Genomic DNA, 14285 nt, shown 5'->3' with positions numbered 1-14285 from the left:
GATGCAGGCAAGTGACAACCTCCTCTTTAAATGTCAAAAGAGTTAGCAACCACTTTGCCTTATTTACTGTAATTGGTTAGTCATTAACACTGCCGCAAATAGGGGGAAATCAGTAAAGCGCGATTTTCCTCAAATACTGCCAGAATTATTTTGGTTCACGAGTCCACGGTTTTGAATCAATTTGTGCTAATTTGTGTGGCAATTTGGCACAAACTGCTTTTCAGCCAGTTTGCTCTTAAAACCTCTTTAATGCTTGCTTTTCTTAATCTAAGCTCTGTATTTCTTTTATATCTTGTGCATTTGTCTTAACTCGGCCAATTCTTGTTTTGGCACAGGCTTTATTGACGCTTAGTACTATTTTTGTTGGAATGTTAGTATAATGTGATGAAAGCACAATGTCATTTGCAACCACAAGATGAAACACTTTGCTGACAGTTTCACATTTGCAGATGAAATGGAACCTAATATGGTCTGACAGACTTCAGGGACCCCGGGCAGTTCTCATGTCAAAGCAGAATAATGAAACCTTGAGCCTTTAGCTGCATTCAGAGAATCTTTCATATTTGTTGCCAGTTGTTTATGTACAGCCACAATAAGGAGCTATTTCCCACTTTTTCTGAGACTGAGGCAGAGTTGTGGGACAATTAAAAAAAAAAAAAAAATGCCACTGCACATTGACCGTGACCAAATCCGTGGGTGTGACACATCTTGATCACTTGTTTTAAAGTGGAACCACATCGGTATCAAGTTACCATTCAGTGAAGACAATTTTATTTATGGTTTTCTCTGATTGCCTTGGATTCTGCCGTAAATTCCTAACTTCCACACTTTTCTTTCTGCACTCCCTTTATTGTGATTTTCTTTTAAATTTATGTTTTCTTAAGTAAAACTACTTCAGTTATCGCTGTCTCTCTTTTTTCTCCATGGTCAAACAAAAACGTCAGTGGGATCTGGCTTCATCTTTGTTGGTGTATTTGAAAATAAATCTGCGTTATTGTAAGTTTAAAGTTCGTACTTACAAAGAAAATCTGCCTTTCGAAATGCCGCTCAGATCTTTGATGTTGCCAACTTTTGATTAAATATCGGCTCACACAACTTTTAAAGCTTAAATTTCCCGGCGGCCTCTGAAGGCACCAGCAGTCCAGCCGCTGTCAAGAGGAGAATCTCTTTTTCTTCTTTTATCTACGCGTGGTAAATGATGCCGCGCGCTGATTGGCTGTCGGCCGCTGACTTGTGCTCCATCCCGCAGGCCCACTCTCTCAGAGCCGAGCTGAATGCTCAGTCAGCGCTCCTCCCGGTGATCCCCGACACCGCTGGCCGCCGCTTCTCGCCACACACGCTCACACGCTTACACATACACACTCTCGTGTGTGCGCACCGCGTCTGCGCGCACCACCGGCTTCTGCAACTTTCCGACTTCACCTGAGCGAGCAAAGCAGGCGGACAGAACCACTAAACAATGCGTGCCAACTGCACTATGCGCTACCTCAGGTTACTACTTTTGCGCTCATTTAGGAGGTAACGGAGGAGGTGTGAGCTTGCATGCCATCACCATGGATTGCCTTTTTCTTCTGTTATGGACTTTACCAATCCCGCTGGTCGGCTGCACCTCAGTCAAGCTACTCTCCACCCTCTTGTCCTGGAGTATTTTCAAGGCATGTTGCACTTACATACGAAAAATATATACGTGTGCACTTTTAAATTCAGCACATGCACGTGTAGTTTGGGAGAAAAAACAAACAAGCAGTTGTCTCTTATCAGCAGGACTAAATCAGCGACAAACTTGTCTAATCACATTCATTGCGGTGAAAAGTGATCCCAAATTAATCTCAAGTGCAACTCATATTTCAGTAGAGGAACTCGATATCCCCCTTTTGGCTCCCAGTTTTCTGCTGCTTGTAACCTGTTGCTACCTGTCCATTTATGATTTTTTTTCTTTCAGACGCTGCACATTTACTGCTCACAGGCCTCCCACACCGTTTCAGCCAGCTATTCTTCCAGCAACAGCCACGGATTAAATCATGGTGAGTGCTTGTCTTTTCACATCTGAGGATGTTTCTTCCAGCTGGCTGTATTCCATGTTTATAGGGAGAAAGTGAATAAAGTGAGATAAATGCCAACATTGAATCAGTTACTAGACCAGAGACAGCTTTGTTAAACAGTGAAAAATATTACTTGTTACACAGTGTGACATGACTACTGCTTATGTGGATGGAAATGATAGAAACGCTTGTTTACATGAACCAGTGAGTGCAGTACTTATTCAAGGACTCCCTTTTCTGTCCTCTGCTTTCCAGAATGTGATTTACATACTTTTGTTTACTCCCAACACTTTTTCCAGAGGTATACTATTGAAATGTTTAGATACTGAAAATAACAATGATGAAAGAGAGATGTTTGAATGAAAATGACACCTTGGTGACTCCACTGGCACATATAAGCAAGGAAGAAGACAGCACTCCCACTTGGTCAAATTATGCATATTCTAAATTATACTGAAAATTGTAGTTAAAACATGATGTCTTTGTGCTAAAGTATTTGACATCAGAATTTTTTGATGTAGTCTTTCTATCCCTTATCATCAGACTATGTATTTGTAACCCCTGTGGAAGTGGACTCTCAGGGAGCGTACCTGACCCATGATGTGACCAGGCGAAGCCATCGCAGCAAAAGGTCCATGCCTCCTTCTCTGCACTATCGCCTCTCTGCCTTTGGGCATGACATGCACCTTCACCTGCATCCATCTTCTGTGGTTGGCCCTGGGTTCACTGTGCAGATGATCAGCTCAAATGGCATCACCACAGTAATGGATGATGCAAAGGTTCACAACTGCCTTTATCAGGGATTTATCCGTAACCAGTCGGCCTCCTCTGCAGCCATATCGACATGTTCTGGACTGGTAAGTGTCAGTAACCTCTGGCTGAGCTTTTGTTACATGAAAAACTGAGTCATTTTATGTTTTACCTCAATTATATGGTTTTATTCTTAAACTGATTACATGCTTCTACTTAGTTCAAGAAAGGCTGACAAAACACTTCTAAGTCAATTTAGACGATTTCACAACCCTAATGGGAATTTTTTTTTTCAGTTTCTGATAAGTTTGTGGAGCTAAAAGGCTGTCACACAGCAGATTTTGCACTCCACCCCTACCTCAAGTTCCATGCCTTTATTTGTCCTTGAATGCTTCGTGTCCTCTAGCATTCCAGCTGTTTTGATGCACCATTGTCAGACTTTGGTCATATCATGGGTGAACTGTAACATGACATCATTACCCATGAGTGTAAGCATCAGTTTCTGGTGCTTTGTCTGGAACTGCTTTGAACACAGGGAGGAGAGGACATAAGAGAAAGAATAAAAGGAAAAGAGCAGAAGAGGAGAGAAAAGTTACACTTCTACAGGACAGTACAGTGAAAAGGCCATAATTTAGTCAGGGATGTCATCACTTTTTCCTTGACCACTGTGTTACAGTGTAATTTTGGCCATTGCTCAGGGCAGTTTTCTTCAACCACTCGCCCAGTGGTGTACCTTGTAAGTAATGGTATAGGTCAACATTTAGGAAAAGGCATTAAAGATTACAAGATAATATCAACACGGTCCTTGTGAGTTTTACTAAAGAAGATTCAGGACAGGGATAGCTCAGATAGCCTAGTTACTTTAGCACTCTGGAAAAATTTGCTTTGGAGATGCTCATATGGATCCTGCTGCTGTGTGATGCCACAGCTCTGTAATAAACTCAAGGGAGGGACTCCACAAACACAGCTGGATGCAACAATGTAAATCTTTTCATAAAGCATTAATTACCACCAAGTCAAAACAATGAAATCTGTCTATGTGCATATGCATACATCCACTAGTGGCATGCAGTGTGTGTCTTTTGTGCCTTTTGGTCATCTATAAGCTTCACTATTTTCTTTGGTTTATTAGATGTTTAAAAGATCACATTCAGTGTTTGACACATGCCATACCAGCATGGACCAGATGGACATATTATACCCCCATAAATGCCATACTTACATTTATCATCTAAGCTCCATACCTCGTCTTACCTACTCCTCCTGCGCTTGCCCTCCTCTTTTGTCCTCTGTTTGCCCTCCCTCTACATCTCCTCTTGTTCACAGCAATTAAAGCCAGGGTGAAGTTTGAGCCACCTGGCTGGCACTGCTAATCTTTGCATTGTCCCTTTCATTAGGCTAGCTCCCACTAACAATAAAACACCACTGACCCGTTCGCTTAAAAGAGCTGCGAGGACACAGTGTGATTGGGTTGTGATTGCATTTGAATGAGTTGGTACAAACACTTTGATCTATTTTTTACTCTTCCTGAACATTTGCAAGTTTTTGTTTTCCTCTTCCAAGTCCGACCACTGGCCCACTGATGGAGGTTTTGTTATCGTTATATTTCTAGCGGATAAACAGAGTTTTCTCCAAAATAAAAGAATTAAGTAAGACACAATGACAAGTACACTGAAAGGATACTCTGGTACCAACCATTTACTCTGTCTCTTTGTAAAAATCAGTCTGTCTGTGTTAAATTGCTACGAGCTTTAGGACAATAAAGACATTTAACCCCTTCTTTTCATCTAGCCCTCTGCTTAGAAAATTTGGATTAGGTATAAATGAGGAAAGAGTCATTCAAGTGTGCTCACTGCACTGATGGGCTTGAGTAAAAGATTAAGGTGGGATTAAAGACATTGGTTGAAGGAAGTAAGAAAAAAAGAGGAAGACAAGGATACAAGAGAGAAAATGGAAAAGAGGGTAAAGTAATGAATGAAAAGTGAGCTGGGCCAGGTTGGGAGGCAGCACACGAGAGAAAGTGTTGTGCAAGAGTAATGTGAATTTATTGTCTGTGGTTCAAGCTCCCAGGGAGGCTGGATAGTCTCTTTATAGAGAGTTGGAGAGATGGGCTCTGTTTATGTCAAAGGGCTTTGGAGAAGAAATGAGGTGAGAAGAAGTGAGGTGGAGATAGGAAGAAAAACGTTTTCTCGTTCTTTGTTTCATTGTCTCCTTTCAACAGAAACAAGGAAATGGAAGAAAAGGGAAAAGACAGTGTCTGAAACAGAGCTGTGGACCTTGCGTTTTAATAAAAGCAGAGGTTTCAGCACCAGACCCCGGGCCAAATCAGGGCTGGGACATTTTCTTTTTTAAACAGATGGGAGTGGGATTCAACTGTTAAAATGAAGACCAGGGTGGTATTAAGAGCAGAGTGGGATAGCTGGATGAATCACTTGCATAGTGGGATTTTCTACTGTAAATCCTTATTAATTGAACATGGTGTTATTTGTTGGGTTTAATCACTTTCTCCATGACCTGTAAAACCACCTTCTGTTCTTGAATGAACCAAAGTTGTCTGCCTCACTTTTGCATGAGAGATGAAAGGATGCCTCTTTAGATGTAATGCTCTCTGATTTGTAAGAGAAGTGGATGGTGTTGGGGGTTGGGGAGGGGTCTTCTCTCTTTCTTCTTTTGAAGGTTTCTCATCTGAGGTCACTGTGCCGCTTGACCTAAATTTTCTATTCATTGGTGTATGTGGGGGTTGGTGGGACTTAACCTGAACTCTTAACAGGTCTTTACAATGTTCAAGTTCAGAGCTGCTCACCACCTGTGTGAGTCCAGAAAACAAATGATTTATAGCTCCCCTTTGTCTTTCTAGCACCTTCCCAGGATAGGAAACTCCTTACTGGGTAAGCACAGCAGATTTGAATTCTGTCCGGCCTGTACTATTCTCTGCCAACCCTTAGAAATACAACATTAACACATGATGCATCTTAAACCACAGTTAAAGTGGTTTGAAGTGGTTTAAGATGCATTGCCTTGTAGTAAATTTGCAGTACCTTGTGAAGTATATTGTGGTACATTTGTAAACATTTTTGACTTGAGCAGTGTGACTGCTCTAAATAGCATTGTTTGTGACTTGGCAGTGTTCAGAACTTAAATGTTTGAGCGTCAAATACACCCCCCATTGGGCTGGTTATATCAGATAGTGGTATAGCTGACCATGACCTTTACTACAACCTTTCCCAAGACCCGACAGGCCAGGTCAGAGTCAGCCTGAGCTCTCTGGTCTTCATTGGCTTAGGTCCAGATAAACTAATCCATTTTTTCTTCTCTAGGATTTCTATAGTTCATAAGTTGATGCAGCAAACATGGCACCCAAGGTACTACTTGATAGTTAAAGCAGAAGAGGTAAAGTGTAGATGGCCATTATAGGACCATTTAAGTGGAGCTACATCTGTCCATTTTTTGTCAGTTTTTAAAATAAAGACGATCAGACATGTACCCCACTATTTAAAGTGATATACTTTAAATGAGGCCTGTGTCCCAGGCTAAGCTAATATGTGTCCCAGGGAAGCCTTTTGCTAACAAGTAGGTAGTCGTGAAAATATCATACACCTTCATTTCCCACAGAGTATATTTTCTGCAATAACCTGAAGTCTCATGGGAAAAGCACCTTTGGATTTTTGTCATGGAACCAAGACATTTTGTCTCTATAACCGATGCACTGTTGAATTTCTGAATGGTCAAGTACTTGGGTGAAACCACATTGCACACTGACTTGAAGAACATTCTTGGTCAGTCAATTTATGCTACTGTGGTTGTATCCATTTGTGGAGGTATTTGCCTATGGACCCTATGGACAAAGGTTTTCACCCAATACAAACATGTTCCCAAGCAGTCCTGCAAACACTTTGTAAGTTATAACTTTGCTCTTCTTTGCGGCTGGCTGATGGACAAACAACAGCGCAACCATAAGTAGACCACAGACAAGTAGTACTACATATTTTTGACACTGACCCCTTTTGACAGCTGATACTTTGTAGGTGGAGAGGCAGTCCAGAGCTGCCCACAGCTGTCAATGCACTGTCCACACACTACTGAGCTGTAATTTCCTCATAACATGTCTGTTAACCTCATGAATGAGACCTCTTGGATCTTTATTAGGGTCGTAATGATCCAGCAACCCCCCCAGGTTTATAGCTTAAAGATGTGTTTGAACAATCAAGTGTGAGAGTAAAAACATTAAACAAAGTGTCAATACACACCTCCTCTGTCTTTCCTCCATTCGCTTTCATCCTTTCAGGAAGGTCAAACTCAGTGTTTGATAGCCATCGTTGACACAGCTCTGAGGCTTGTGGCAAGCACCGGTGACTGTTGTAAGAGGAGAGCTGAACTTACACCCTCTGTTCAACTCCACCAGGCGTGGGACTCCCTGTGGCGTGAAGAAGATGCTTGCTCTTTTCCCAGGCGTTGTTATTGATGCTGGATGTACTTTGTTGTTGTTGAACACTTCACACTGTGAATATATGAGAGGTTGAGCTTCATTTCTTTTTGTGAAAATGTGACATCGTCTCTTGCTAAAGTTTTGCTAACATCAAATTCCAGTCAAGAGTTGGTTGTTTTGTTTTTTTTATTGAATATTGATGATTTAAAAGTTAGTCCTACCCAAAGATGTTGTGTGGGAAAATAAACCTGAAAATGACACTATTTAGCCAAACAGGACATTGAAGTGCTTGCTTGCACTGAATATTCAACATATTGTAATCCTGTTAGACTCCTAATGGGGCTGAGGCAGCATATGATTACTCATCCACAGGGTTGGAATGTAGACAATATATGATGTGTGCTGCCAATCCCTTAGGCTTTTGGAGAGTTAAAGTGACACTTGAATGACCGATTTCCGGACAACTTTTGGGCTATTTGTACCTGTCCATTATCTGTAAAGCCCAGCAAATTGGAACATCTTCCCACTACAACATACTTCCCTGGCTTGGCCATAATTCAGCGACTGGGCCGGGCCACAGAGGAGCTCAGATCTTGGCGCTACACGAGTAGAGTGGCCCGGAGCTTTTTCCCTGGTGGTCTGGATGCTGACAGTGATGTAGTGCCCGCTGTTAGATGCCAGCAGGAGAGGGGGGTCAGGCTCTCAGCATGGGTGTGGGATGGTGTGTGTGTGCTTGTACGTCCTTTCTATGCTGTGCAAGGTCTTTCTCACACAAGACTAATGGCCACTGTTGAAGTGCTCAAGTGGATGCTGCAACTTCTACAAACAGAGGCCATACATCAAATCTGACCTACTGTTGTCACCACTGCAGCACATTGACTGGTGCTGCTGTAAAACAGTCCAGACCTGCAGAAAGCTTAGAACTGCCTCGTTAATAGAGTAATGAGCAGTAAATAAAACCCTTTTCAGATATCATCACAGATAAATCAGTTAAAGTAACATGACTCACGTTTGCATTTATGTTCCTCAAAACTTCATTAAGACTCATGACATACACCTTTAATGGAGAGAGCTATGGTATAGGTGTGATATTTGTAATACCTGTGACTTTGGATGTCAGCATGTTGTAATCTTTTGCATGCCTGTCTGGTCGTACAACTGCATGCAGTTCAAACTTGCGCTATGCTAAAAGTGATTTGTAAATGCTGTTGCTGTTGGGACTTATACAGAGTCTTTTGAATCGATTTGAATTACACTCCTGCCTCATTTGCAACACAGTAGTGCTATATTAGTTAGTAAAAGTGCTAAAGCTGCACTGTAACCCACTTATAGAGAGTAATGGCACGTTGAAAGAGGACATTTCCATTTTTATGGACTGGTGTGGGAGTAGCCCTCCTGTTCCCTGCTGTGTCTACATGGGATAATTGAGCGAGCCCATGCCCAAGGGCTCCAACCGACAAAAGACTCAACCGACACCATCAGTTTCTCACTCTGTGTGTGCCCACCTCTTCTCTGTTCCATAGACATGCTCAGAGGGTGTCAGTAGGTTGTTCAAAGGCAATTAGTGTGGGTAAACAAGGGCTGCGTGACCTCAGGCTATTGACACATTGTGATTCTAATGAGCTGTACATGAAGAGAGTTATCCATATATGCTATCACTAATAAGAGTGTTTGTAAATAGTCCAGGTCCAATTCAGTGATAGTAATTTTTTTAAATAAGAAAACTCCACTGTGCTGGGAAATACAGTCATTTGAAAGTAAACATAGAGAAATTCAACCAATGTTCCGCCCTGTCATTGCTGCTTGGCTCTTTTCTTCTTTTGATCCCAGTTCCGAAATTAACATGTCTTCTTTACCCATTTCTTACCCCATTTTAAACACACATAATTCACATAAGCAGACTATAATTACTCAGATTGTGATTCTATTGAATTAGTTAGATGCCTGAGGGCTCTCCTTTGCTCCTGTGTGATTTTTTTTTTCCCCCTCTTCGCCACACACACTGTGTTCACGTGATTCTTTGCTGAGCTGGAGTGCAGATGTGCTTTAGAGCTCAGTAATCACCGGCTTGGGGCTTCTCACCGCTCGTCCCAAGTCTTAAACAGCATGTAAGCACTTACTCATTTGCCTTATAATATCATGGTAGGGAACTTTAAAAGAGGCTGCAGTTTATACAGAGACAAGCTAAAGTTGCCGTCTACCATGACAGTTGTGCTGCTAAAGAAACAGAGCTTGTGCTCGTGCTGACTTTATCCAAGGAAATGAAGACGTTTTTCTCATGTACGAAATAGCGACTTTGCTGACTGAAGGTGACTTTGTTGAACCTGTAATCTGACTGTGACGTAATGAGAAATGTGTGAATGTGGGGTGAAAACTAAAGTGGTGTTTAGCAGAGAGTGTTCATCCCTTTAATCTAGTAAGGTCTTACAAGTGTTAATGTAGAGAGATAAGTAGAGGTCTTCTCTATCAACTTTACAGGTGGCCTTTCTGTGGTCTTTGAAGATTGTGCCTGAAAAAGAATCAGCTTATCTATCATTTCATCTGTAAATCTATAGATGAGTACAAGAGTAGTGTGCTTTTCTCAAATGGTACTGGCATTTTGAGTAATGTTATGTTTCCCTCAACACAATAAAGATGTCAGAGTGGTCAAGTCAACAAATGCTGAGGTAGTGCAACTTTTAGTCTTTATTGTGCCTGAAGAACTAGAAGAACTGGGTCACATAATGCAAGATCAATCATAGGTTAGATTTAGTTTTTCATAGCATGTTTTTCATGCTTTATCACTTTACTGAATAAGACACTACAGCACAAGTGCTTTGGGTGGCGAGTAAGATTTGAAAGCATTACGCTCTGATTTTATGACTGTATGTGTAATCCTAGATAACTAAGCTGTTGGCATTTTCACACATCCAGAAGGGTTCAAATCTGACACTAATCGATTGATGTTACATACAAGGCAGGAAGCTTATCTTTATCTAATCTGATTAGTCTAACTTGGCCTTATGACAGCTGCAAAGGTTACATTCTTGAAATAGTCACTCTTACAACTACATGAAAAAGTAAATAAAACATGCTTGATGCATATACCTAGAATTGTTTACGGATTAAAAGATGAGAAATGCTCATTTGAGTGAAAATTGGTAGCCTGGAAAATGGACCAAAAAAAGACTTTGCTTCAGTGTTATTCTGCCCACTGCTCATACACTGGCCTGCTTGTAGATTCCAACTAATCTCATAAAGTTTGCATTTTGTGATGATGTCAGGAACACCAAGCAAAAATTTTGTAGGCGTTGGCAAAGCTTTACAAATATGAAACCACCGCGGATCAAAAATTCATAATAGAAAGGGAGAAAAAATGGCCTGTGTTACAGTCGGAGGTGTCTTTTCTTATTGTGGTCTATGGGAAAATTCTTTTTCAGCTGCAGAAGAGTTTTGGGCAGCAAAAGACAACTGGGAAAATTTTGGCAACAAAGCAGACTTTCAGTGTTATATCCAGCTTTTTAATATATCCATTATTACACCAATAGAGGTTTGTGGGGTGTCAGGGGAGGTAGACTCTCCCCAGTATTACGAACTTAGCCAAACATCCGTAATTTAGCAAAACAAAGTCCTTACTTGTCCAAAGCACCATCGAACATTCCTTTTCAATAAAAACCTGAGAGCTAGCAAAAAAGCAGGTTGAGCAGAGGAAAATGGGAATTTGAGTGTGAGCAAATGAGCTTTGAGCATGATCCCACCATATTAAAGCACACTCAGCTTCAGTGTGTAAACACGCAGTAATCTTCTCTGACCTCTCACCTTGTCATTGCGCTTGAAAAGCCTATTTATGCTCTGCTTACTTAGTGCTCACGCCTTGCAACATACTCCTTTGTGTATGCGGTGTTGGCAGCTGTGTCCAACATTAAGAGTCCACTATAACGTCATACTTTGGTATTCACTAAAACACAAAACATGCTGACAAAAGAAAGTTCAATCTATACATTGAGATAAAAACACAAGCAGACACAGAACCATATTTTAACCATTGTTGCAGATGGAATTCGTTTCCTGTCATTATCATCACAGACTCTTCCATCTGCTATCTGCTGGAAAAGAAAGTGGAGAGCTGGCAGATTTGGTGACGCAGCTATAGAGAGAGAGAAACAGAGCACAAGCAGGGATGTGAGTTTTGCACTAATCAAGTTCAGATCTTTGTGTTTCTTTAATTTTAATGTAGGGTTCATATGGTTACAAAGTTACTTGTCATCTCATGGTGACTTTATATCATGAATTGGTTTACATTGCTTTGCATTGTAAGGTAAGGGCTTTACATTATTATAAAGAGACCTTTCATCTGTAACATCATGGCATTCTGAATGCTTCAGTGGGGAAAAATGTGAAATTATGTTTTACTCATGATTAAACTGTTATCATTTAATTGAAGGAGGAAAAAAGATAAATAATAAATAAATAAGTGTTTCATCTTTAAAGAGGAATATTTGATTAGGTGTATGTTTTTGCAGGCCAGGTATGTGCTGAATGCCAGGCAGATGAAAAGATGGGTAAACGAGAGGCGACAGCGGTGTGTGCTGATTGGAGACACCTCCTTTGACCTTCTCGAGCTCTGTTTTGAATTCCAAACTATTTTAGGAAGCCACAGTCAATTTTTGCCAAGGGCATTTTCTCTCTCTTAATTCATTTCTTTGAGTTGATATATTTTATTCATGACCCAGAGGGAAATTTTCTTTCCACATTGTGTTCGCAGTGCAGCACAGCTGGAGCAAGTAGTCGTGGAGTAGCTAGCATAAGGTTTGTTTTGGCATGTATTGATATGCTGGGCTTCAAACTATTGAGATTGCAGAACAAAACTCCCAGCCACTGGACCATGTGGACATTACATATAGTCAAGATAATAAAATTTGACAGTTAGCTTCCTGTAAAACTTCACGTCGCACCAAGATTGATGGAAGACGTAGAAGATTTATGGACAGTTGGGTGATCAACTGGGAGCTGGATGGTTATAGAGATGGATGGTTCGATGGATGAATAGATGGGCTTGATGATGGCAGTCTGCCACATATCCAGGCACTGTTTTCACAACAAGAGCCTCACCATGGCTTCCCTTTTGTCCAGCCTCTGTTTATTTTGCCACCTGCTAGTCTGGGCGGAATGGGGTCAGTTCAACAGGAGCAGGGCACTGTCACTCTCTCTCTCGCTAGTTCTCTCTGTCTCTCTCTCTCACACACACGCGCGCACACACGAACACACGCACACACACACACACACACATGGTGAGTTAGATGACACACAAAAAGGCCATAGGTCACTGGGTCAGCGAGTGTATTGCAGTGAGTGTGCGCCTGATTGATTGCACAGCTATTCTGTGTACATTTGTAGAGTTGCAGAGTGAATTAGGTAGAATACCGTGGTCAGACGGAATGTTTAAGGTTCAGTAGCTTTATCTCTCGTTCTGAGGCCGGTTAAGACTACTCGATTAAAACTGCACGCCAAAACACTGCGTTGACATTATTATGGCAGGCAGGACAATTGGATTGGGTTCATAATGTGTTTCGGGAGGAACCCTGCAAACAAAGCCTGTCAAGCATCCTAACATTTTTAGTTTTTCTCCAGCCATTCAAAGCATGCCTGTGTTTTTATATTCTTTTCAAGTAGAGGTGACATAAATAAATCATTAGTTCGCCATGTCGCAAGTAAAATGTGAGAAGTATGTGTCAGGAGAGTAAAGAAAAAGGCACTTTACTTACCATTTAAAAGCCAAGATGATAAACATTTCCAGCACTAAAAGATCTCTTTTTTTCTTGGATTTATTCTCTTTCTTACTTGACTTCCATTATCTTAATCAGTTCCAAAAATATTTCCTGTTAGACTTGAATTGGATGAACAATAAACTTTTGAGAAAACACACAGTACACTGGACAAATAATATATCAAAAACAAACCCAGGAAGAAATCAAATGCTGGCAGTGATATGACAATGTCAGCAAGAAGTGCTGCAATGTAGTCTGTTTTCAGTAAATTATATTTTGAAGTAAGGCTCTAACCATGAGTGATCTCATTTTAGTTGCGCACACAGTTTAGATTTTGTTGAAATCAATTAAAAACAAATCCCAGTTCTTAAAAATCCCCCCACCAGTAATTTCACGGTGTTCTGTCTTCCAATTAAATAAGACCTTTTCTCTCCTTAACATCTGTAAACTCTTAGAGTGCACATCTGCCTAATGTTAGGATAGAGTTTGGGTTCGAAGAATGAGTGAGGTTGTGGTGGGTGGATCTTGAGGTGATATGTGTGATACAGTAGAAAGGATTTCTGGAAACAGCTGCTTTAGCTACACTGAGGCTTTGACAAAGCTTGGCAGTGTGGACTCAAATACCATTGTAGAGGTGATTTGTGTGTACACTTTGTAAAATACAGTTCAAATCTGTCAAATATGTTTTGTCTTAACTCTTATTATATAGTTTATCTAGAAGAATTTTCTTGTAACCCTTTCTACTTATTGTGATCGACTTTTTTGTGTGTTTTGCAGTCAGGGTTGATCCGTGTGTCTCAGGAGGAGTATTTGATCGTCCCTCTACCCCAACATCTGGCCAGACAACACAACTACAGTGCCCCCAATGGTCATCACCCGCATGTACTGTACAAGCGCTCAGCAGAGCACATTGTCCACAGAAGATCCAGAAGCCCCTCTGACGTCAGTTCTTCTAGACCTGGCAACCCTTACCTTCATGATTATCATCAACAGCAGCAGCATCATGACAACCAGCATGGAAAGCTGCAGAGGCAACACTTCTGTGGACGCCGCAAGCAATGTATGTAAGGGAACCTTTAATTCCTTTCCTTTATTATATGTATATCTATATCTATCTATCTCTCTATCTAGAGATAGAGATAGAGAGATATGGTGTGTAACATCTGGTAGACAAGCATTTCTATCCTTTACATCTATTCAGCTATTCAACGTTTTCATAACACAAGTTTCATCTTACCATTAAACTGCGTGGCTTCCATATGTACAGAATATTTATGTGCTGCATGTTAAATAGGACACTTTTACAGTCTTAACTTCTTA

The 14285-nt window shown here is 41.0% G+C and overlaps 1 protein-coding gene across 3 annotated transcripts in view; it reads left to right on the top strand.

Moving 5' to 3' along the window:
- The first annotated feature begins 1221 nt into the window (after positions 1-1221).
- Positions 1222-14285, top strand: part of adamts18 (ADAM metallopeptidase with thrombospondin type 1 motif, 18) — a 53756-nt gene continuing 40692 nt past the window's right edge. The window contains exons 1-4 of one of the 3 annotated variants that reach the window (XM_040011629.1): positions 1222-1655; positions 1943-2024; positions 2586-2899; positions 13743-14025. In XM_040011629.1, the coding sequence (XP_039867563.1) occupies positions 1554-1655; positions 1943-2024; positions 2586-2899; positions 13743-14025 (781 nt within the window). In that variant the 5' untranslated portion in view covers positions 1222-1553. Of the gene's footprint in view, positions 1656-1942; positions 2025-2585; positions 2900-13742; positions 14030-14285 lie in introns of those variants that run through there. The other 2 variants (XM_040011627.1, XM_040011630.1) reach the window with 2 other exon arrangements.

Source organism: Simochromis diagramma, unplaced genomic scaffold (assembly GCF_900408965.1).
Source record: "Simochromis diagramma unplaced genomic scaffold, fSimDia1.1 OVJJ01000603.1, whole genome shotgun sequence".
NCBI classification, from domain to species: domain Eukaryota; kingdom Metazoa; phylum Chordata; class Actinopteri; order Cichliformes; family Cichlidae; genus Simochromis; species Simochromis diagramma.
This window is presented reverse-complemented; position numbering and strand designations above follow the sequence as displayed.